At 43.0% G+C, this 24,582-nt stretch overlaps 1 protein-coding gene across 6 annotated transcripts in view; it reads right to left on the bottom strand.

The window, feature by feature from the left end:
- Window positions 1-24,582, bottom strand: part of atp8a2 (ATPase phospholipid transporting 8A2) — a 792,435-nt gene that overhangs the window by 636,870 nt on the left and 130,983 nt on the right. The window contains exon 2 of one of the 6 annotated variants that reach the window (XM_038818746.1): window positions 17,669-17,825. The exons of the other annotated variants lie outside the window; for them this stretch is intronic. Coding sequence (XP_038674674.1) covers window positions 17,669-17,696 — 28 coding nt within the window. The 5' untranslated portion in view covers window positions 17,697-17,825. The remainder of the gene's footprint in view (window positions 1-17,668; window positions 17,826-24,582) is intronic. 6 annotated transcript variants of the gene reach the window in all.

Here is a 24,582-nt window from a genome sequence, read left to right as displayed (position 1 = left end):
GTCCTCTGGGTATAAGCTAAACATGGGGAAGAGTGAGGTCTTTCCGATCCAGGAAAGGGGCAGGAGAGGAGGTCAGGGCAGCTGCCGTTTAAGGTATTGGGGGCAAGTTTCAGGTATCTGGACATCCAGGAGGTGCGGGGATGTGAGCAGCAACATAAATTAAATCTGGCACAGTTGGTGGAGCAGATGAAGGGGAATTTTAAGAGGTGGGATTGGCTCCCGCTGTCATTGGTGGGGCGGGCGCTGTCCTAGAAAATGACGGTACTCCCCAGGTTTCTATTCATGTTTCAGGACCTTCCCATTTCTATTCCAAAGGCCTTGAATTTGGGGTGTGTGTGTGGAAGGGTAAAGTGAAGAAGGTGCTGCTAGAGTGGCGGTGGGCTGCCTAATTTCATGAACTACCACTGGGCAACAAATAAAGCCATGGTCAGGAAGTGGGTACTGGGTGTGGCGGATGGAGGCAGCCTCTTGGAAGGACACTAATTTTGGGGCATTATTGACGCCGCCTCTGCCGCTCTCACCGGCCAAGTTCTCTACAAGTCCGGTGGTGGTGGCAGCCGGTTTGGGCTCGGATTTGTGAACATCACAGGTTTGTTCCGGGGGTGGGGGACAGGACAAGGTGGTGTCAAAATAGGGGTTGGTGAGAGCAGCAAGGTGTCGGAGATTTACAGGGTTTAATGCACTTGGGGGGGAGGGGGGGGGGGGATCGATCAGAGAGGTTAAGCGGAAGTGGGAGGAAGAGCTGGGGAGGGTGTTGGAGGCTGGGTTATGGTAGGAGGCTCTGAGGAGAGTGAATACATCCTTATTGTGCGCTAGGCCTAGCCTCATTCAATTTAAAGTCGCCACAGGGCGCACATGACGGTGAGCAGGTTTTGTGAGGGGGTGGGGGGGAGGGGAGGATAGGTGTAGGTAGTGCACAGTGGGGTGGGGGGGGCGAACCATGACCACATGTTTTGGGCCTGTCCGAAGCTCGAGGGACTTTGGCAGGGGTTCACGGATGTAGCGCGGGATGCTCCGCCCCGCCACATTTCTGCTTCACCACATCGGCGGCATGTTCTGTTACACTGGCTAGTCAATGGGGTTTCCCATTGTGGGGCAGCCCCACACCATAGGGAAACCCCCAGGCACCGGCAAAATGGAGCATCACGCCAGCGAAAATCCGCCCAGGATGTCCAAGGTGCTGAGGGTGAAGGTGATCCCAAGTCCAGAAGTAGCAATTTTTGGGGTGCCTCCCTGGTAGCCCAGAGACGGATCCTGTTGGAATGGAGGCACCCGGAGCCCCCGAAACCCAGGGTGAGGGTGAGCGACCTCTCGGAATTCCTTAGATTGGAAAAAATCAAGTTCGACTTGAGGGGGACTGTGGAGGGGTTTGCCCAGAGATGGAAACGTTTATCAACTTCTTCAAGGATAGTTAAGAAGTCAGCGGGACGACAAAGTAAAATAAATGGGAAATAAGGGAATTAACAGCTAGGGCCCTTACAATTGGCATTAATGCTGATTAACAATTCCACCCTTCACTGTTAAAAAAACGTTATCCAGCTAACTTTTAAATTAACTCTTCAATAAAATATCAACAATTAAAATGGTCACTTAATTGACTTTCTTCATAAATATCTTAAGAGTCTTTAAAAACAAAATCCTTTTTATTGACAATTTGTCAAAATATTGGCATGACTCTACATTACCAAGTACATGATTATATGAGATCTACGAGAGTATGTAAAGATTTTCCCATTATCAATTGCAAAATTGCAAATAATCAAAATTATTTTAAGAAATCCATATGATTGTCTTAAGACCATAAGACATAGGAGTGGAAGTAAGGCCATTCGGCCCATCGAGTCCACTCCGCCATTCAATCATGGCTGATGGGCATTTCAACTCCACCTCCCAGCATTCTCCCCATAGCCCTTAATTCCTCGCGACATCAAGAATTTATCTATCTCTGCCTTGAAGCCATTTAGCGTCCCGGCCTCCACTGCACTCTGCGGCAATGAATTCCACAGGCCCACCACTCTCTGGCTGAAGAAATGTCTCCGCATTTCTGTTTTGAATTTACCCCCTCTAATTCTAAGGCTGTGCCCACGGGTCCTCGACTCCTCGCCTAACGGAAACAGTTTCTTTGCGTCCATCCTTTCTAAGCCATGTATTATCTTGTAAGTTTCTATTAGATCTCCCCTTAACCTTCTGAACTCCAATGAATACAATCCCAGGAACGCCAGCCGTTCCTCATATGCTAGACCCGCCATTCCAGGGATCATCCGTGTGAATCTCCGCTGGACACGCTCCAGTGCCAGTATGTCCTTCCTGAGATGTGGGGCCCAAAACTGGACACAGTACTCCAAATGGGGCCTAACCAGAGCCTTATAAAGGCTCAGTAGCACATCGCTGCTTTTATATTCCAACCCTCTTGAGATAAATGACAACATAGCATTCGCTTTCTTAATCACGGATTCAACCTGCATGTTTACCTTTAGGGAATCCTCGACTAGCACTCCCAGATCCCTTTGTACTTTGGCATTATGAATTTTCTCACCGTTTAGAAAGTAGTCTATGCTTGGATTCTTTTTTCCAAAGTGCAAGACCTCACATTTTCTCACGTTGAAATGCATCAGCCATTTCCTGCACCACTCTCCCAAACTGTCTAGATCCTTCTGCAGCCTCCCCACTTCCTCAGCACTACCTGCCTGACCACCTAACTTCGTATCATCAGCAAACTTCGCTAGAATGCCCCCAGTCCCTTCATCCAGATCATTAATATATATGGTGAACAGCTGCGGCCCCAACACTGAACCCTGTGGGACACCGCTGGTCACCGGCTGCCATTCCGAAAAAGAACCTTTTATCCCAACTCTCTGCCTTCTGTCAGACAGCCAATCCTCAACCCATGCCAGTAGCTCACCTCGAACACCATGGGCCCTCACCTTACTCAGCAGCCTCCTGTGTGGCACCTTATCAAAGGCCTTTTGGAAATCCAGATAGACCACATCCACTGGGTTTCCCTGGTCTAACCTACTTGTCACCTCCTCAAAGAATTCTAACAGGTTCGTCAGGCACGACCTCCCCTTACTAAATCCATGTTGACTTGTTCTAATCCGACCCTGCTCTTCCAAGAAATTAGAAATCTCATCCTTAACGATCGATTCTAGAATTTTACCAACAACCGAGGTTAGGCTAATTGGCCTATAATTTTCCATCTTTTGTCTTGATCCTTTCTTGAACAAGGGGGTTACAACAGCGATCTTCCAATCGTCCGGGACTTTCCCTGACTCCAGTGATTTTTGAAAGATCTCAACCAACGCTTCCGCTATTTCTTCAGCCACCTCCCTCAGAACTCTAGGATGTAGCCCATCGGGGCCAGGAGATTTGTCAATTTTAAGACCTTTTAGCTTTTTTAGCACCATCTCTTTTGTAATGGCAACCATACTCAACTCAGCCCCCTGACCCTTTATAATTTTTGGGATATTACTAACGTCTTCCACTGTGAAGACAGACGCAAAGTACTTATTAAGTTCTCCAGCCATTTCCTCATCTCCCATCACTAGCCTTCCAGAATCAGTTTGAATTGGCCCAATGTCTACTTTGGCCTGACGTTTGTTTCTTATGTATTGAAAGAAACTTTTACTATCATTTCTTATATTACTGGCTAGCCTGCCTTCATATTTGATCCTCTCCTTCCTTATTTGTCTCTTTGTTAACCTCTGTTTGTTTTTGTAGCCTTCCCAATCTTCTGATTTCCCGGTGCTTTGGCCACTTTATAGGATCTCTCTTTTTCTTTGATACATTTCCTGACCTCCTTTGTCAGCCATGGCTGTCTAATCCCTCCCTGGATAATCTTTCTTTTCTTGGGGATGAACCTCTGTACAGTGTCCTCAATTATGCATACAAACTCCTGCCATTTTTGCTCTACTGTCTTCCCTGCTAGGGTCTGCTTCCAGTTGATTTTCACCAGTTCCTCTCTCATGCCCTCGTAATTACCTTTATTTAACTGTAACACCATTACATCCGATTTTGCCTTCTCTCTTTCAAACTGCAGACTGAACTCAACCATATTATGATCGCTGCTTCCTAAGTGTTCCCTTACTTTAAGATCTTTAATAAAGTCTGGTTCATTACATAGCACTAGGTCCAGAATAGCCTGCTCCCTTGTGGGCTCCATGACAAGCTGTTCCAAAAAGCCATCTTGTAAGCATTCCATGAATTCCTTTTCTTTGGATCCACTGGCTACATTATTTACCCAATCCACCTGCATATTGAAGTCCCCCATGATCACTGTGACCTTGCCTTTCTGACATGCCTTTTCTATTTCCCGGTACATGTTGCGCCCCTGGTCCTGACCACTGTTAGGCGGTCTGTACATAACTCCCATTATGGTTTTTTTGCCTTTGTGGTTCCTCAATTCTACCCACACAGACTCCACATCATCCGACCCTATGTCGTTTAGTGCCATAGATTTAATTTTGTTCTTAACTAACAAGGCAACCCCACCCCCTCGGCCCACCTCCCTGTCTTTTCGATAGGTTGTATATCCTTGGATGTTTAACTGCCAGTCCTGAACCCCCTGCAGCCATGTCTCTGTGATGCCTACCACATCATAATCATTCACGATGATCTGTGCCATTAGTTCATCTACTTTGTTACAAATGCTACAAGCATTCAGGTAAAGTGCCTTAATGTTAACTTTCTTATCAGTACAGATATTGGAAGTCCTAAGATGTCCAAAGTTATCCTTCCTTTTTGTTGCATTCCTAGTCTGCCTCAAGCTTAAATCCACCTGCCTACATGTTATCCTCCTGCGTATCTTGCCATTTAACTCCCTGCTCCCTGTCGCTTTCACTTTCCCTTCCCCCCAACTCAGAAGTTTAAAGTCCTACTGACCACCCTATTTATCCTCTTCGCTAGAACACTGGTTCCAGATCGGTTCAGGTGGAGACCGTCCCAACGGTACAGATCCCCCCGGTTCCAAAACTGATGCCAATGTCCCATGAAGTGGAATCCCTCTTTCCCACACCAATCCCTTAGCCACGTGTTTACTTCCCTAATTTTCCTATCCCTATGCCAATTGGCACGTGGCTCGGGCAGTAATCCAGAGATTATGACCCTTGAGGACCTGTACTTCAATTTTCTTCCTAGTGCTTGATAGTCCCCGAACAGGTCCTCCACCCTAGCTTTACCTATGTTGTTAGTCCCAACGTGGACCACAACAACTGGATCCTCCCCCTCCCGCTCCAGTATCCTTTCAAGCCGGTCAGAGATGTCCCGCACCCTGGCACCGGGCAGGCAACACACCATGCGAGACTCCCGATCCGGCTTGCATAGGATACTATCTGTCCCCCTAATTATAGAATCCCCTATAACAACTACTTGTCTTTTTACTCCCCCCTCTTGAATGGCCTTCTGCACCATGGTACCGTGGTCAGTTGGCTCATCCTGTCCAGAGCCCCTTTCCTCATCCATACAGGGAGCAAGAGTCTCATACCTGTTGGACAAGGTCAAGGGCTGAGGCTCCTGCACTCCTGAACTCAGGTTCCCTCTGCCTGCCTCACTTACAGTCACACTCTGATGTCCCTGATCAGTTACTGAATGTGAATTACTTAATCTCCCAGGTGTGACTGCCTCCTGAAACAAAGTGTCCAGGTAACTCTCCCCCTCCCGGATGTGCCGCAGTGTTTGAAGCTCAGACTCCAGATCATCAATTCTGAGCCGGAGATCTTCCAGCAACCAACACTTGCTGCAGATGTGGTCATTGTTTGAGATGAAAATTTGAAACAACTTAGAAGTCTGAAAACTTTGCTCAGCACATGAGAATCGAATTCTAATGGATGTTCAGACCACTTCATCATAGGGAGAACCCGAGTCGTGGCCTTATAGGTACAAGCTTGAGTTCACAACTATTCCATCGCAATAGTGTGCACTGCAGAGTAAGAGTGAGTAATATCATCAGAAGTCAACTTAGTTCAACAACCAGCTGAAAACTAAACACAAAATACCACATCAAGAGGGGAATTAAATTGAGGATTTTGCTTTCAATCAACAAAGCAATAAAGGATGTATATGTTAACATTTACTGTCCAAGGAGATTTACGGGAGATGAAAAGATCCTGAAACTTATGTAATCGCATTCCAGGTGTGAAAAGAAAACGTAACTGGCATTAGGTTTATTTTCCCTGGTTTGTTGTCTCTCTGAGGGAAATACATGGTTGCTCGGATGTTGGGTTGAGGGAGGAACGTGTTGAGGGTCATGGTGTGCAGAAATTTCAGTATGATGAAATTGGGACAGACGTGAAGGCCCAATTAACCTTTCCGTGTTCCCTATTTTCACATGTCCGAGAGTGTTGCTTGCTTGCAGGGTACAGGCCAGTATCCATGACAGTATATAACAGAAATTGAAAATCTCCTCATCTGCCCCAATTAATAGATCTGTTCTTTGCTTTAACACCAAATTTGCAGGTGTGATTTTGGAAGTTGAGCGATTCTTCCTGAAAGTGTTTCACGAAGAATATAATCCAAAGCTGGCAGCAGCAAAATCATGCTTTGTCTTGTGAACACATTTGGAAAACTCTGAGCGTTTATATTTCACATTATTGGTCTTGCTAGTAACAACAATGAGTCACTAGGTAAAAACACTCCTTCCTCTAGAGAGCTAGGTCGGGAACAGACTTAGGATCGCACAAGTTCTTAAGATTATTGGATGCCGAGGCCAAAATTCAGTCCGAGGTCAGATATTAGGGATACACTTTGAGAGAGGTGGGAGAGTGCCTGATCTAATCTAAAGAACACGTCTGACAATGTGGCACTTTCCTCCCTAAATTAACAGCAGCAAAAACAACCCTGCATGTGATTTATTGCATTAGTTTTGGTCAGATCATTGTGCAAAATAGCTATACCATATCCATCACATACTGTACTTAATTCCCCAATCTCTCAGTTGGGCCTTTACAATTGTCTTGCCATTTCTTTAAAATCAACTATCTCAATTTAGTCAAATAAAACAAAAGCTATCCATCAGTATAAATCTACCTTGGGTCCATTTTTGAAAAACAAGGATTTGTTTGCTGATCCTGCATACTGGTTGTGCTGTCCTCTGAGTTCAACTCGCTGGTGGTGCGTATTTCAACTCTGATGCTCCACTTATGTTCATAGTCATGCTGTCTATATTTATGTTCATTCTAGCCAAAGAACATCATGTTGTTGCTATGTATAGTTTAATCAACATTGCACACAGCAAAATAGGTTCTGCATAACCATCAGCTGTAATGTACAACTGTAATTATTTCGCCAGCATCACTGACAAGTTTATTCATTGTTTTATCTGTCAAATGATTATATAACATTTGCAGCGCTTTGCAAAAATTCACTGATGGATCCGCTGTTTAAGCAAATTCCCAAATAACAATGAATTCCCTTCTACAGTCCAGGCAAAAGGCCGGAACATTACACATGTCAGACATGTTACTAAGAAACAAATTTACTGAAAATTCAGATCTGGTCTGGAACTAGAAGTTAACATTTTAAAGAGCAATGCGAAAACAGGTGAATTCTTTTCCCTCCCAAAACAAAAGCCACTGGTGTAATTCACTTACCATTCGACCTTTCTTGCAAATATAATCTGATGGCACTGTAGAAATACAGTACGTTCTGGCTTTATTTGAACTACGACCTGTATGCCAGGACTAGTCTTTGAGCAAAGATAAAGGACAAACAACCCAATCCCTTTACTGTGTCTTTTAGTTAATCTGCCACTGAGAAAATACGAAAAAAGCTGGAAATGGACCAAACAAAAGAGAATGGTTAGTACTAGAAATGTGCTTGAAGCCCACACTCTAATGCAGTGCTGAGGGAGTGCTGCACTGTCGGAAGAATGATCTTTAAGATAAGATGTCAAACAGTGGTCTCAGCCATCCATTATAAGATTCCAAGGCACTATTTTGAAAAAGAACAGGAATATTATCTCCAATGTCCTTGCCAATTTTAATCCCTTAATTAACATTAATTAACATCACAATAACAGATTATCTGATCATTATCGCATTGATGTTTGTCGCTATACACAAACTGTATGTTGCATTTCCTACAAAATTTCAAAAGTACTTCATTAGTATAATACTTTAAGACATCCATTTATCATGAGAAGCACTATATAAATGCAAGCCTCGCTTTTCTTTTCATTCACCAGACCTTCAGATGCTCATTTACCTGTCGTGTTAATTTCAACTTTGAAGCATTTACTTTTTTTCAAATTTGGAAATTACTCATTTTCATTTTGCTTTCGTGAACAGATGATGCATATTTTTAAAAAACAAATAGGGAAATAATAATAATCTTTATTAGTATCACAAGTAGGCTTACATGACACTACAATGATGTTACTGTAAAAATCCCCTAGTCACCACACTCTGGTGCTTCTTTGGGTACAATGAGGGAGAATTCAGAATGTTCAATTCACCCAACAAGCACGTCTCGTGGACTTGTGGGGGGAAACCGGAGCTCCCGGAGGAAACCCATGCACACACGGGGAGAATGTGCATAATCTGCACCGACAGTTACTCAAGCTGGAAATCAAACCCGGGTCCCTGGCGCTGAAGCAACAGTGCCAACCCGTGTTACCGTGCCGCCCTATACATATATTTATTATATGTAATAAATATGTATTAATTAGGTCAGAGGCTATGCGTTACACATGATTTATTATTAAAGAAAAAAAAAGAGGTCCCCAAACATTTCTTCATTTGGACATGCTCACTTAAAATACATTTAATTGGTTGTACTGTACATTCGGATTACTACCCCCTGGACTTTATTTTAAACTGGCATTTTGTAATGGAGTAAAAGTTAGCAAAACCTCTCCAGTACCCTTCTGTTCCCTCATTTGTTCCATTAAATGAAAATATTTTTCCGTTCATTTCACTCAACTTATATGTGCTCTCACTCAGCCCCATTTAATCTATTACATCATACCGTATATACCTGCCTAAAAGTTAAATGACTAAATTTTCAGTCAAAAAGTAAGGAGTTGACTTTGTCATGGGCAACATTTGAGAGGTTGAAACCCACCCTCTCCAAGTGCCTCACTATCACAAAGTTTCCAGGTTGAACATTGTTCCTGCTAACCCCACCCCCAAAATAGCACAAAAGGAGCCACAAGTACTTTTGTTTTTCCATAACCTTCATGGAGGCAGACGTTAATTTCCATACACAAAATTCAAATTAAGCAAATTAATCAAAACCCATATATACAAAGTTTTGCAATTTCATATTTATTCACAGTACAGAACAGAAAACAATGCTACTCAGCAGCAGAACATGCACTGAACACTAATTAAAATCCAATGTAAAAAACAAAATTACCCTCCTAGTTTTCAGATCCAAATAATGCATCCAATCTGCTTCTTGAGTGGTAGCATATGGATCATCAACATCATCTTCAATGGCCATATCATTCCACAAATCATCATCTTTTGTGAAATCAAGTTAATTGGGTGTCCCACATTTCTTGAATGATTTGACAACAATCACAATTCTGATTATATTTCAGGCCTCTACAATCCATGCACACAGAAAAGCTAATGTTGGAACCAATATACCGCCTCCCTTGGTGAAGCAGCTGGATATAGCACTTGGGACTAAGGGGATTCAGGAAGCGTGATTAGGCTATCGAGTTGGATGGTTGGCTATGATCATAAATAATGACAGAGTAGGTTCAAAGGGCCAAATGGCCTCCTTCTGCTCCTATTTTCTATGAATGTCATCTCTCTTCCAATGATTCCACTTTTTGCTCATGCTATTCTTGAAACGTTTGCTTTGAGAGCCATCCAATGGTTGAACAAGGCTAGTTTGCGATCTACCTTCAGCAACAACATCAACAAGATACGATCTGAACATATCCCAGAGTCAAAAGCTTTCTTCTTTTTATAAACATCCTAGTTGGAAACGCCACACTTTCCTCAGCTATATTTTCAAAATTCCTTCATCAATCCATCCTTTATTATGAACAAGGACAACTACCCCCTTTGGAAAAGGGAATTTAGTATACGGGTAATTGGGGATAGGGCGGGAGAAGTGGGGTACGTAGTCTATTGTTTGTTGTTATTTTAGGGGGTATTTTGTGCGTTGACCTGCGAGGTTGTTTTAGAAATGTCAATATGTTAAGTTGTGAAAATTACAAATGCTTTAATAAAATATTTTGTTTTTAAACTACCCCCTTTGGGAATAGATGCTTTGAGTGGGGTTTTCTCTTGCATATCACCACTGGATCAAGCTTTATCCTGGAAGGCAGATAATGTGGAAGCAGTAGGTGTAGTATATCTTTTTTTTTAATAAATTTAGAGTACCCAATTCATTTTTCCAATTAAGGGGCAATTTAACATGGCCAATCCACCTAGCCTGCACATCTTTGGATTGTGGGGGTGAAACCCACGCAGACACGGGGAGAATGTGCAAACTCCACACGGACAGTGACCCAGAGCCGGGATCGAACCTGGGACCTCAGCGCCGTGAGGCTGCAGGGCTAACCCACTGCGCCACCGTGCTGCCCAGGTGTAGTATATCTGGAGTTCCAAAAAACATTTGATAAGGTGTCACACAAAGGGATAATTATTTAGCATGGATAGATGATTGGTTAACAGATAGAAAACAGAGATTGGGCATAAATGGGGCTTTTTGGCAGGCAGTGCACAGTGGAATGCCACAAGGATCAATGCGGGGTCCTCAGCTATTTACCATCCATATTAATGACTTAGTTGAAGAGACAGAATGCTGATGTTACAGCAAGAGCGCAGTTTTGATCGCCACAGTTAAGGAAGGATATATTTGCATTGGAGGTGGTACAGCAAAGGTTTACTAAATTGGTTCCTGGGCCAAGGAGGATGTCCTATGGTCACAGGCTAATTAAATTGGGCTTATATTATCTGGAGTTTAAAAGAATGAGAGGCAATCTCGTTGAAACCTACAAAATTCTGAAGGGACTCAAAGAATAAACACTAAGAGATTGTTTCCGTTGGTCGAGGAGTCTAAAACATGGGGGCAGTCTCAGGATAAGGGGCTGATCAATTTGGATTGAGATGGAGAAATTACTTGACTCAAAGGGTTGCGAATCTTCTAAATTCTCTACCACAGGGGGTTGTGGATTCCCATTGTCGGGATATGTGGTGATATGCCTGTGGGCAATGTTGCATGCACTCAGCGGTGCGACCTCTGACCAGCAGCTGGCGTCAGACATAAGTCATGTGTCATATGGCTATCGGCAGAAGGTTGTAAGGCATACATCAGGACAGTCGCACGTAAGGGTAGTTCCAGGAGAATCTAATGTAACTTTAATTTGGTCTGTATAGCAACTCTGATTGTTACTTTACCACGTGTACACCAATAAATCATCATTCAAGTCAAGTCATCAGCAGTTAGAACAGTACAGCACAGAACAGGCCCTTCGGCCCTCAATGTTGTGCCGAGCAATGATCACCCTACTCAAGGCCACGTATCCACCCTATACCAGTAACCCAACAACCCCCATTAACATTATTTTTTAGGACACTAAGGGCAATTTAGCCTGGCCAATCCACCTAACCCGCACATCTTTGGACTGTGGGAGGAAACCTGAGCACCCGGAGGAAACCCACGCACACACGGGGAGGACGTGCAGACTCCGCACAGACAGTGACCCAGCCGGGAATCGAACCTGGGACCCTGGAGCAGTGAAGCATTGATGCTAACCACCATGCTACCGTGCTACCGTGCTAACCACCATGCTACCGTTCTGTAGATTCATTGCATAGACAAGATCACAGAACACATCAGGTTAGACAAATATTTTGTCTTTTAAGGAATTAAGGGATATGGGGGAGTGGGCAGCAAAATGAATTGACAGGTTCAACAAGGCATACGTTCCACTCCTGCTTTCATTTCTTGGTGTTCTTGTAGAAATACACAACAGTACAACTGTGTTTCCACTCTTTTCATGACCACCTTTCATGCTCACACTGCTTTTCTCGCCAATTTCGCTCACTGTTTGACTCGTTGGCATGTCAAAATTCACAGGAGACTTATCCATGTTCCCAATACAAACCAATCTGTCTCTTTTCTTTCATCCAAGCTTTATTGCAAACTGCTTAAATGGAATAAGCCTGTCATCAAGTTTTTCTGGGAGATGCTTTGAAAGTTTGGTCTACTATCGCAGTACAAAACTGTTTCTCTTCATAAACCTGGGTTGGCTTTGAAATCTGCAAATCAATACTTAAATATTTTGCATGTTTCAGGAAAGATCCTCAAGAAACAGGAGTCCATTCTGGCGATTCTCATTGACACATTTTGCAAATTTGTTTTCCAACTGTGGCCACATGCTTAGCTTTACTCTGTGCAGCTTTTCTTAGATATCTGCTAAGCTGTGTACAGCTACCTCCAATCTCTAACGGTCTTCTCCCGATACCTTAAATTCTCCATCTGCTGCATAATCATTTGTCTGTTCTGTAATCTCAATGACTTTATAGTTTGAACTGTGCTGTGTATCTACCACCCTTCTTGGGGATGGGATGGCAACGCATACCATTGAGATAGTAGCCTTGACACCACATGTTAACATCAATGATGCCCAACCTATGATTCTATCAAATAGGTTTGCACCAGGGGCAAGCGTGACTTCAGCAACAAGTAGGTGGCATGTAGAGTTTGAATTTTTTAGCTAGAAGTCAGAGGTCAAACTTATATATATATGAGGCAAATGAAAAATGAAGGATCATTTGACCAAAATAAGTATTCTGTTTTACACGAGTTCCACCTTTACTCGAGTATTCAAGTTATGCAAATTGGCCATTTAACTAATGTTTTTAATATGACAATTTCAAATGTTATTGTACTTTAACAAATCTTATTGATGGCATTAATAGACAATGCACGAAGTAGAAATCCACTTTAATAAAAAGAAACAATTAAATTATAAGGCTGCAACATTGTGCAGTTTTGGAGCATATCTGTAATTCTAACAAAGAAACTAAATTAATTAAATGAAAGAAAATCTGAAATCTGTTCAAATTCAATTCAGCAGCATTGGAAAATGTCGAAGAATAAAACAAGCATACAGAAAACAAAATTATTTGGTGATTTAACACATTTGGATGTATCTGATTAAACTAATGGTGCCCATTATGAGATTGAAAGTTATAATTAAAGAAAAGCTGGATCCCGGGGCCCTGGCCGTGTGGGGTTTGCACATTCTCCCCGTGTCTGCATGGGTTTCACCCCCACAACCCAAAGATGTGCTGGTTAGGTGGATTGGCCACGCTAAACTGCCACTTAATTGGAAAATAAAGAATAATTGGATTCTCTAAATTTATTAAAAAGATATAAATAATTAAAGAAACGCTAACATGCTTTTATAGTCATGTTTACGTGACTGCAAACAATTCCAAAACAGGTGAAAATATTGCAGATACTGTAAATCTGAAATAAAAACAGAAAATGCTGGAACTATTTAGCAGACCAAGCAGCATCTATGGAGATAGAAACAGAGATAAAGATTCAGGTTATTGATCTTTAACCCCAGTTCTGGGAAGGGTGACAGCTATAGTGTGGGAAATGTAATGATCACAGTTGAGGATCCCGTCAACCACTGTGGAGAGGAATCCTTAAATGAGGACGATATATTGGAAATATTGGTACGGAAGGTGCCATCATCTGAAGAGATGTGGCAGAGGCAGAGAAAATGGATGAACTGAATGGAGTCTGGACAGGAAATGCAGTGAAAGTAGACAAATTCACTGAGAATCAGTACACTCAATGTAAGATTTTACTCCACTATTTTCACTATTGTTCTCTCCAATCGCCCAAGCCCCTTTCCAAGCCTCTGCATTTTCTTAAATCCTATCACATTTCTATTTCTTCCCAGTCTGAATTAATTATGAACGCTACTTGTCTTTACACAGATGCTTCCTGATCTGCGGGGTTTTTCCACCATTTTCTGTTTTTAATTCAGACAGGCAAAGAAACAGTTATGATTTAAGCTACATGGTTTCATCAACTTATTAAGTATTTGGTTTACATTTTAATTTTACAATCTGCTCACCAGCAACAGAACTCGATAAACACTTCATTAAATTATGACCTTACGAGGGTTACACATAGTTATAGTGGACACAAGGTTCGACATTTGGCCCGAAATGTGTTCAACTTCAGATAACTAAGAGACATCTTGGTATATTATGTTGCATGGTTATTCGGTTATATATTAACTATGGAAATGTAGTTGATTACTAGGCAGCAGAAATACTGGACCACATCACAACAATTTCCTCATCTTAAATTCTCCCAAAAAAGCAGGCTTCAAATCTCAATTAGCACAATTTATTTAATTTCTTTATTCTTTCATGAGGTGTGGGCAATGGTGGAAATGCCAGCATTTATTCCCATTCGTAATTACCCTTGAACTGAGTGGCTCTGTACTTCAGAGAGAAATTAAGTGTCAACCACATTGCTGTGGATCTGTTGTCACATGTACAACAAATCAGGTAAAGGTGGCATCTTTCCTTCCCTAAATGAACCCTTTGGGATTTTACAACAATCAATAAGAGCTTCATGGCACTATTACAAGGAATAGTTTTCAATTCCAGGTTTACTGGGCCATAATTTTCCCTGAATGGCAAACACTGTCAGATTGTTGCTACATACCCAATTACCTGCACCAAATGGTGGAGGCATCAGGTCCGAGATGAGAGTTGGGTCCAAGGGCCAGGGGGTTCAGTGCAGGGGTCAGTCTGGATCTTTGAAATAGCAGTGCTGAAGTCAGAAGCTTTGTTTCTTCCATCGTTTCCCAGAGAGACTATTAACATAACCCTGGCGGAACCGTCCGAAGTTAGCAATTTATTCGCTTTTTCAGATGGCTTCCAGTGTGGCGCAAATGCCCAGTGGAGGGTAGTGCTTCTGGACAATTGCCATGCAAATACTTACTTGGGAACTTTCGAGACAGATTCTCCAGCGCAGCTTTGGGGATTACCCTGTAATCAAATGCTGGGAAGCCCTGAAGTTAGAGCCATTAATTAATTCACTGAATTAAAATTCTACCAGCTGCCTTTGTGGGATGTCCCCAGTGCCTAGCACTCTAGTCCAAAGATATTGCCACGGCGCCACCATCTTCCCATTCAAAACCGTGAAGATATTACTGCTGACCTACATTTTTTTTTAAAGTCAGAAATACACACACATAGGTTTGCTGCGATGGCGAGCTGAGGATAAACCACACTTCTTTAAAGAAAGTCAACAGGTCAAACATTAGAAAGGCAAAAGAGTAAACATCAAGTAGAAGGATAACGGGAAAAGTGGAGTGTTTTTCTACGGTTTAAACAAGGGAATAACCAACGGGTTTCATGTAGATTTAAAAAATAGGGAGGTACTGGCAAGACGAAGAGAGCTGGTAATGATATTTAGAGGATAAGAGTGTAAGATCATAGGCTGGATTCTCCCAAAATGGGGCTATGTCCCCACGCCGGCGTAAAAACGCTGGCGTTTCACTCCTGAGTTTCCAATAAAAAAGAATAGTCAATTCACTTACCAGCAGGGACCCAGGGGGATTCACGCAGCTTTAGCTGCGAATACGGGCCCCTGCACTTCCGGTCTGGAGTCTGCACATGCGCATGGCGACGGCCTCCAACGGCTGCGCCAAGGGTCATGGTGGACTCGGACCACGGAGGCAGTTGAAGAATATAGGCCCCTCCCCCCATCAGCCGCCCACCGGAAGATCAGTCCGGCCCGATTTCTCCCCCAGCTGCCCATAAGGGCCCCCACCCCAGTTCCTGATCCCCCCCACCAGGACAGCCGCGGACTGAGTCCGCAACCGCGACGCAAGAGTCCAGACTGGCCATAGCATATTAGTTCCATGCCATCTGGAACTCGGCCGGTCAGGAACAGGGGATCGTTGGGAGGGCCTCTGGCAATGGCCCCTCAAGCAGCGCGGAGTACTACGTGCACACTCCGATTTTCGGGTCCCGGAGAATCGCCGGACCAGCGCCAGGCCCGATTTCGGCGCCAAATTGGATTATCCGCCCCCGCACAAAACGCGATTTGATATTAAGTCAATATTATGCTGGAGGAAATTTCACTCATTCAAGTGATTGCAGAACAGGTAGCTGGAGGATGCACCAACTGCCAATGAAATGGTATTTATTATCTAAATGAATTTAACCAACAGCATAGGTTCAAATCAACATTTTAACCCATTCACTTTTGGCATAAGGAATACAATGTTATGATTAGTATTAAATATCAACCAAATCACCAGGCATCTAGAGTGACAGGAACCAGTGTCACATTGTGAAATACCTACATCACAGTCTGAGATAATTCAGTTAACAGTCACTCGTTAGCCAGAACAATGTGCATTTATATTGCATTTCTTACTTTCATTTCACCGGAATTGAGTAATTTGCTGTTAAATATTTATGTTTCAGAATAAAATATATGCACAGATCTGTAATGGAAAACACTTCTTAATTATGGAAAAACGTGAGGAACTGACCCAATCAATGTAAAACTGTGAAAATGGGAACTTTTACTTCCTTATTAAAATTGTTTCTATTTTAAGAATACAATAAACAGATTCTATGATTAAAATAATGTGTTTGCCAGTCTCTATTTCCTTCACTTCCTATTTTCAGTGAAGTACTCTGGGATGCCCTGAGGATGTGATAAACATAGGATAAATAAAGTATTTTTCCTTCCTCGTCTCACAGTACCACACACTACTGTCTACTATTCCTCCTTTCTCCATGTGGGGAAGCCTTGTTCCAACACTTTGTCTTACCGCAGCTAAGATCAGGAAGCTCAGCATATGTGGAAACATAGGCTTCAATTGATTTAACATTCAAAGCATTATTACAGTGCACAATTACATTTCAAAAGGAACTACAAAGTTAAGTATCAACGAATGGCAAGTTTACGATATGATGTTGAGAGTTCATAAATCATAGATGAGGGCATATGACATACTGTAACCAGTTTCAGCCATTGTACTTACAGAAAAAGACTGATCCAAGAAGGCTATGAAGTATGGTACTGTCTCACTGAAGAAGCTATACTGTCTCTCATTTGACAGAAGTTCGAGTTTTTAACTCATGAAGGGATTTAATGCAGAGAGGTTATTAGTGCTCCGCCAAGGAAAATGAGGCGGTATAATCAATGAAGCAATTATGCCAAACATAACTTTAATGAGGGGGAAGTGGTTATTCCTCAGGTTATAAACTAAAGAGCCACCCAGAAGCATTCAATAGGTCGCCAAGTTCCTATTGCAAGAAAGTATCATAGAATCCCTTGCAGAAGGAGGCCATTCAGCCCATCAAGTCTACAATGACCCTCTGAAAGAGCACCCTAACTTAGGCCCATTCCCCCACCCCATCTCCACACCTCATCTAACATTTGGACACTATAGGGCAATTTAATATGGCCAATCCACCTAAACTGCACATCATTGGACTGTGGGAGTACCCAGAGAAACCGTAGACGCAGGGTGAGCGTGCAAGCTCCACACAGGTAGTCACCCAAGTCCTCAATTGAACCTTGGACCTTGGCACTAAGTCAGCACCATGCCACGTGTGTGCATGTTTCATCTCCATTCACCAAAGGAAATATTAATATACTAACAGAACTAACCACAACTAAACATACAGAATTTGGATGGAAAGTGACATACCTGAAACGTTAATTGCTTCTCTCTCCATAGACCTGCTGGGTATTTCCAGAATTTTCTGTTTTATTTTAGATTTCCAACATCCAAATTATTTGCTTTTGTATTAATATACTAACATCTGATGATCAAGTAGCACAAAGTGTTCTTTCAGATCGATGTTCTAGAAATGAATCAAGTTCACAAAGATGGAATGAAAACCTACCTCTCGAAGTCCACAGCACAAAACCGTCCGCTATTTCACACTACCTTTTATTGCTAGCCCAACTAATGCTGCCCAAAAGTCAATCTCTGCAAAAGTCAACCCAACGACATAGTAACTGGTTTGTTTGACTTGTGCATTTTGTCACAAGTTTATTTACTTAAAAACCAACTTCCATTTCAATCAAGAGCCAAACAAAGCAAAATATAACTTTTTTAAATGGCAGAAAGAACAGAGAAGAAAACGTACAGATCATCAGGTTAGGATATTTACATTATCAAAGTTTAACAGTTGTTAAATACCATCATAATTCAATTAGGTTATTTCCAATGCTCAATGGACTCTTGTGTCTGAGACTTCCATAACCTATTTTTCAGATAAAATAAATCCTAACTTAATAGTCACAAATCCCCCCTTTGCTCGCTGCATGTTTGGCAATTGATCTTCTTCTGGAGTGCATTTGTCATCAGAAAGATAGACTGAAAACTAAAATGTTTGTCTCTCATTGCAGTCAACTTTTTGGCCAATGTTTGTTGATGTTTTGAAAATTGCCACAGCAAGATTAATAATAAAAATCTCATGACACAACTACTCGCATTAAGTAACATTTGCCATGAAACCTTATGGTTTATAACATCTTCCTTTGCTGTTTTTCTTCGGCATACACCTTTCACCCAACCACCTGCCCGACTCCAACCATTTTTTCATCCCACTTCCCTTCTCCCCATCAAAGAACAAAGAAAATTGCAGCACAGGAACAGGCTCTTTGGCCTTCCAAGCCTGCACCGACCATGCTGCCTGTCTAACCTAAAACCCTTTACACTTCTGGGGCCAATATCCCTCTATTTGCATGCCTTTGTCAAGACATCCCTTGAACATCAGTATCGTATCTGCTTCCACCACCTCCTCCGGCAGCGAGTTCCAGACACCCACTACCCTCTGTGTAAAAAAACTTCCCTGACACATCTCCTCCAAACTTTGTCCCTCGCACCTTAAATTTATGGCCTCTTGTAATTGACTCTTCCACCCTGGGCAAAACTTTTCTTTTTTAAATATTTTATAAAGGCATTTATTTATAAATTTTAACAGAATAAACAACCACACATCAAGAAAAACAAAGCCCAGCCAACATGGCTTACATAAACAGAACCCAATAATAATTTCCCAGCAACCTACTCCCACCTTACTCAACTAGGGCAAAAAGATTCTGACTATCCACTCTGTCCATGTCCCTCATAATTTTGTAGAATTCTATCTGGTCGCCCCTCAACGTCCGTCGTTCCAGTGAGAATAAACAGAGTTTATCCAATCTCTCTTCATTGCTAATGCCTTTCGTGCCAGGCAACATCCTGATAAACCTCTTCTGTACCCCCTCCAAAGCCTCCACAACCTTCTGGTATTGTGGTGACCAGAATTGAACACTATATTCCAAGTGTGGCCTATCTAAGCTTCTATACAGCTGCAGCATAACTTGTCAATTTTTATTCTCAATGCCCCATCTGATGAAGGCAAGCTTGCTGTATGCCTTCTTGACTAACGTCTCCACCTGCGTTGCCACTTTAAATGACCTAAAGACCTGAACACCCAGATCCCTCAGCCTGTCAATACTCTTAATGGTTCTGCCATTTACTGTATAATTCCCACCTGTATTAGACCTTCCAAAATTCATTACCTCATGTCTTGTTATGCTCTTGGTGTAGCATAAGCTGCTTCCTTGATGTACACTCTGACAAAGTAAGGTTCAGACGTGGAGATAACTTCAACACGTTTATTAAACTATTTACAATTCTCCTACTTGGATTCGCCACTACTGTTAATCCTTCTATAGCTACTCAGACTATCTAACCAGTCTGCTACAATCCAGGTGGTGGGTGTGATGTGTTGAATCAACCCTCTATACACACTGAATGTCTCCACTGGAAAGAGGAAGATCATGTGTGCTGTGTGCTTTTTATATGGTTGGTGTAATGCCCTCCTGTGGTGGTGTCACCTCTTCTGTATCGTGAATGCCCATTGGTCGTGTCCTATTTTACTAACCTATTGGTTGAGTGTCTGTGTGTCATGTCTCTGGTGCTCCCTCTACGTGTACTTACATTAACCCCTTGTGTATCTACAGTGATACATATCACCACATCCCCCCTTTTTTCGTGTTACATATTTTCTGTACAGTGTTAAAGAAAATTGAACAAAAAACAGGTAAATAAGCGATGCTCTGTACAAGTCACAATAACAGTGATCACTAAACAATAAGTCGAAATCAGTTGTGTGAGTCCAAAACCCATCAATTATCATGGTAAAATGTCTTTCTTGTTGGGTTAGTGAGTTGGTGATTTTGATGGTGGCATGTCCTTGTGAACACCATCAGTGTCTTGTGCATCAGGAACCAAGAAGTGGTCAAATCACTTTGTTGTCTGAGTTGGAGTCTTTTTTTCTTCCAATGCTTGTGATAGTGATGTTGGATGGCATCTGTCCTCAAAGCCAGGTTGCCTGTTAGTAGTGCAGGTGCATCGTCCTGCCATGGTATGTCATTGTACTGAGCTGAGGAGTAACAGTGTCCCTCATGGGCAGAGTTGTACCATGTCGTACCAGTCATAGTTCCATTGGTGTAGTCTTTGTCGTGCTTGCTGTCGACGATGTTGCCTTTGGTACACGTCGTGTCGTTGTCTTTGATATGGTTTTCATAGATTGTGATATTGTGTTAGATGGTTCTGTTGTTGTGTTCGCTGTGCTCAAGGAACACACTCTGTGGAAAATACGAGTCCTTCACACAGTTACTCATGTCAGGATGCTTTGTGGCATCTGCTGTTTTCTTGAGCGTGCCATCACTGAGTTTGCGGCGTTCCCCGTCTTGAGTCATGTCCGGCTCAATTGAATCAGCTTTGGCGTTTGGTTGCTCCCCATCTCGAGTCTGGTCTGTTTCACTTGAGTCAGTGTTGGTTTGTCGTGCTCCCCGTCTGGAGTCTGGTCTGTGTCACCAGTCAGTTTTGGTTTGTCGATGCTCCCTGTCGGGAGTCATAGCAGGGTCACTGGAGTCAGCTGAGATTTCTTGATACTCCCCGTCCGGAGTCATTTCAGGTTCACTTGAGTCAGCTGAGGTTTCTTGATGCTCCACGTCAGGAGTCAAAACATCCAGAAATGCATTTGCTTTTGGAGAGGCTCGAATGAGGTTTGAAGTAACGTGGTGTCAGCGGAGTCACCAGTGGTCTCACTGTGATCGTCGAGTGCTTCTGTACACACTAGCTGAGGTCTGTCACATTGCACATCTTGTATGGGAAGTGGGATGCTGTCGTCACTTGTCTCACATACAGTGGATAGAGCCTCAGTAGCTTCTTGTTGTTCACTTGAGCTGAGTAGACTGTCATAGTCTTCTTGCTGTGCACTTGAGCGTGGCAGACTAATAGTCTTTCTGTTGTTGACTTGAGCATGGCAGACTTGCATCGTCTGCTGCTGGTTGCTCAGAGGAGGTTGCTAGACCTTCATGGTCTTGTTCATTCAAGGACTGCGCTTTGGAGTCCTGCGTTGCTTCTATCATGAAATGAAATGAAATGAAAATCGCTTACCGTCACGAGTAGGCTTCAATGAAGTTACTGTGAAAAGCCCCTAGTCGCCACATTCTGGCGCCTGTCCGGGGAGGCTGGTACGGGAATCGAACCGTGCTACTGGCCTGCTTGGTCTGCTTTAAAAGCCAGCGATTTAGCCCAGTGAGCTAAACCAGCCCCTTCCTCATGGAGGCTGTCCACGAGCTCGCTGTGGAGGCTTGTGTCACTGGAGTCGCTTCTTGTGTGGAGACGTGCAGTTGTCTCGCTGTTGAGTCTTTCATCGCTTCCTGTGTAGAGTCGGGATCCCTTAGCGGTGCGTGGACCACTCTCTGTGTGGCAGCAGGCCGCTCTCTGTGGGCTTGTACCACGCTCTGTCTCTCGGTGTCAGGCTGCAGCATAATCCTGCACTCACGAGTCGGGATGTTGTATATCCTGGGCTGAAAATCCTCAAATCCTAAGAACTCGTCATTGGGGTCTTGAATGTACAACACGTCTAGTTGTGGTTCAGATTTGGTACTGGGGTAGCCTCTCAAGGTGAAAGCTTCGTCTGAAGTCATTGTCTTCCAAGACCATATCATCACGTTTTGTGTCGGAGCTGGCATTGGGCCCGCTATGTCCAGAGAAGAAATAGAGGTCGGTGTCATAGTATTCAAGGACTGTATCATCTCTTTGGGCAGTGCTAACTGCTTGTTGCAGGGTTCTGCAGAGGCTACTTTCAGCTACTGGTTGAATTTCAGGCATTGTGCTGTCATTCCAGGCTAAAGAATCTTGTTTTACAGCTTTAAATTTTTTTTCCCGTGTTTTGGGACATTTCCCCTTTAAATGGCCGTGGTCTGTGCGGCCTCTGACATGAAGCAATTGGGCATGCTCAGATCGATGTTCCTTTACTTGGGGCCTTTTTCTCCACTGCGCATGTGCAGCACCTTTACCAAGATGGCTGCAATTCAAAACTGCAGATTTCTGCTGCAAACTCGTGGTGAGTTTTGGTGCTTCCTTTACCGTTTTTTTCTTGTATTCTTGGAATTTGTCCAGGACTGCCTGAAAATAGCTCTTGTTTTGCCCCTTTGAGTATTTGAAGGTCTGGAAGATTTCAGCTGCTTCTGGACCCGCGATGGTGAGTAGAAGCTTTATTTTTTCTGCATCCGCCATGTCATCTAGGTCGGACGCTACCAGGTAGATCTCAAACCTCTGCCTGAACCAACGCCAGTTTTCACTGAGATTGCCTTGGTACCTGAGCTGCTGCGGAACCGGAATCCCGAACATCATCTTGCCTGACTGTTGTTGCTGGTTGTCACTGCTTGCTGAGTTGTAACTATATGGATTGAAACAGTCACTCAACTGGTACCATGTCTTGTTATGCTCTTGGCGTAGCATAAGCTGCTTCCTTGATGTACACTCTGACAAAGGAAGGTTCAGACGTGGAGATGACTTCAACACGTTTATTAAACTATTTACAATTCTCCTACTCGGATTCGCCACTACTGTTAATCCTTCTATAGCTACTCAGACTATCTAGCCAGTCTGCTACAATCCAGGTGGTAGGTGTGATGTGTTGAATCAACCCTCTATACACACCGAGTGTCTCCACTGGAAAGAGGAAGATCATTTGTGCTGTGTGCTTTTTATACGGGTTGGTGTAATGCCCTCCTGTGGTGATATCACATCTGTGTGTATCGTGAATGCCGATTGGTCGTGTCCTATTTTACTAACCTATTGGTTGAGTGTCTGTGTGTCATGTCTCTGATGCTCCCTCTAGTGTCTAGCTAGTCTACGTGTACTTACATTAACCCCTTGTGTATCTACGGTGATGCATATCACCACACCTCACATTTGTCTGTATTAAATTCCATCTGCCATCTCTCTGCCCAAGTCTCTAACCGATCTATATCCTGCTGTACCCTCTCACAGTCCTCATCATTATCCGCATTCCAAGAACCTTTGTGTAATCTGCAAACTTACTAATCAGACCAGTTACATTCTCCTCCAAATCATTTATATATACTACAAACAGCAAACGTCCTAGCATTGATCCCTGTGGAACACCAGTAGTCACAGCCCTCCATTCAGTAAAGCGCCCTTCCACTGCTACCCTCTGTCTTCCATATGACCAAGCCAGTTCTGTATCCATCTTGCCAGTTCATCTCTGATCCCATGTGACTTCACCTTTTGTACCAGTCTGCCATGAGGGACCTTGTCAAAGGCCTTACTGAAGTTCATGTAGACAACATACACTGCTCTACTTTCATCAATCATTTTCACCACTTCCTCGAAAATCTTGATCAAGTTAGTGACTCACGACCTCCCCTTCACAAAACCATGCTGCTTCATGCTAATACATCCACTTGCTTCCAAATGGGAGAACATCCTGTCTCGAAGAATCCTTTCCAATAATTTCTCTACCACTGACATTAAGGTTCACTGACCTGTAATATCCTGGATTATCCTCGTCAACAACTATCTTGTCACAAAGGTTATGCATTTTAAATGTTGCTAAATCAGTGTACCTCTCCACCTCCAAAACCCCATCTCTGTGACCAGTCCTCCTAAATTGTACTCGTTTAGTTTAGTGGCCATTTTCCTCATGACTCTGTGAAGCACCTTCAGGTTGCACTGGTTATCTGGAAGCTTTGATGCCAGGTTACTTGCGCCAAGATTCATAGCTAGACCTGATCTTGACTCTCCTGCTGGCTACTCACAAGCACTTTTAGCAAGATCAGTACATAGTGAGTTATCACCCTAATTATTTTTTTATCGCACTCTCCCTGGCGCAAGGTTGCTACTACCCAAGCAAAAATAAACAGATCAGGGGTCAACACTGGTTTATGTTTATGACTCGTGTTATGTATCAGAGAATATATTCCTGCTGGTTTAGTGTCATGTGATGTGCAGTGACATCGGCAGAGCATTTGCAGAGGTTTTGGGCAGATCATCACCTTGATTCTACGGGCAACATCCTTAATAAACCTCTTATCGTCCTGTACAAGAATCCAGAGAATACCTTTTCTCTTGGTGGAAACAAAGAAATATGACAACTCTGTACTACATTTGGACACCACCTTACAAGTTGTGTCCTTAGATAGGTCAGTGCAAATGCAATATTCTGACTTGCTTACAATTTACATTCTTTTTTTCTGATAAGGCTACATTTTAACCAAACACTTAGAAATATTCACACTATT

The sequence above is a fragment of the Scyliorhinus canicula genome, chromosome 14, assembly GCF_902713615.1.
Source record: "Scyliorhinus canicula chromosome 14, sScyCan1.1, whole genome shotgun sequence".
NCBI lineage: Eukaryota > Metazoa > Chordata > Chondrichthyes > Carcharhiniformes > Scyliorhinidae > Scyliorhinus > Scyliorhinus canicula.
The sequence above is the reverse complement of the archived record's forward strand: the minus strand, read 5'-3'. Positions and strand labels throughout refer to the sequence as shown.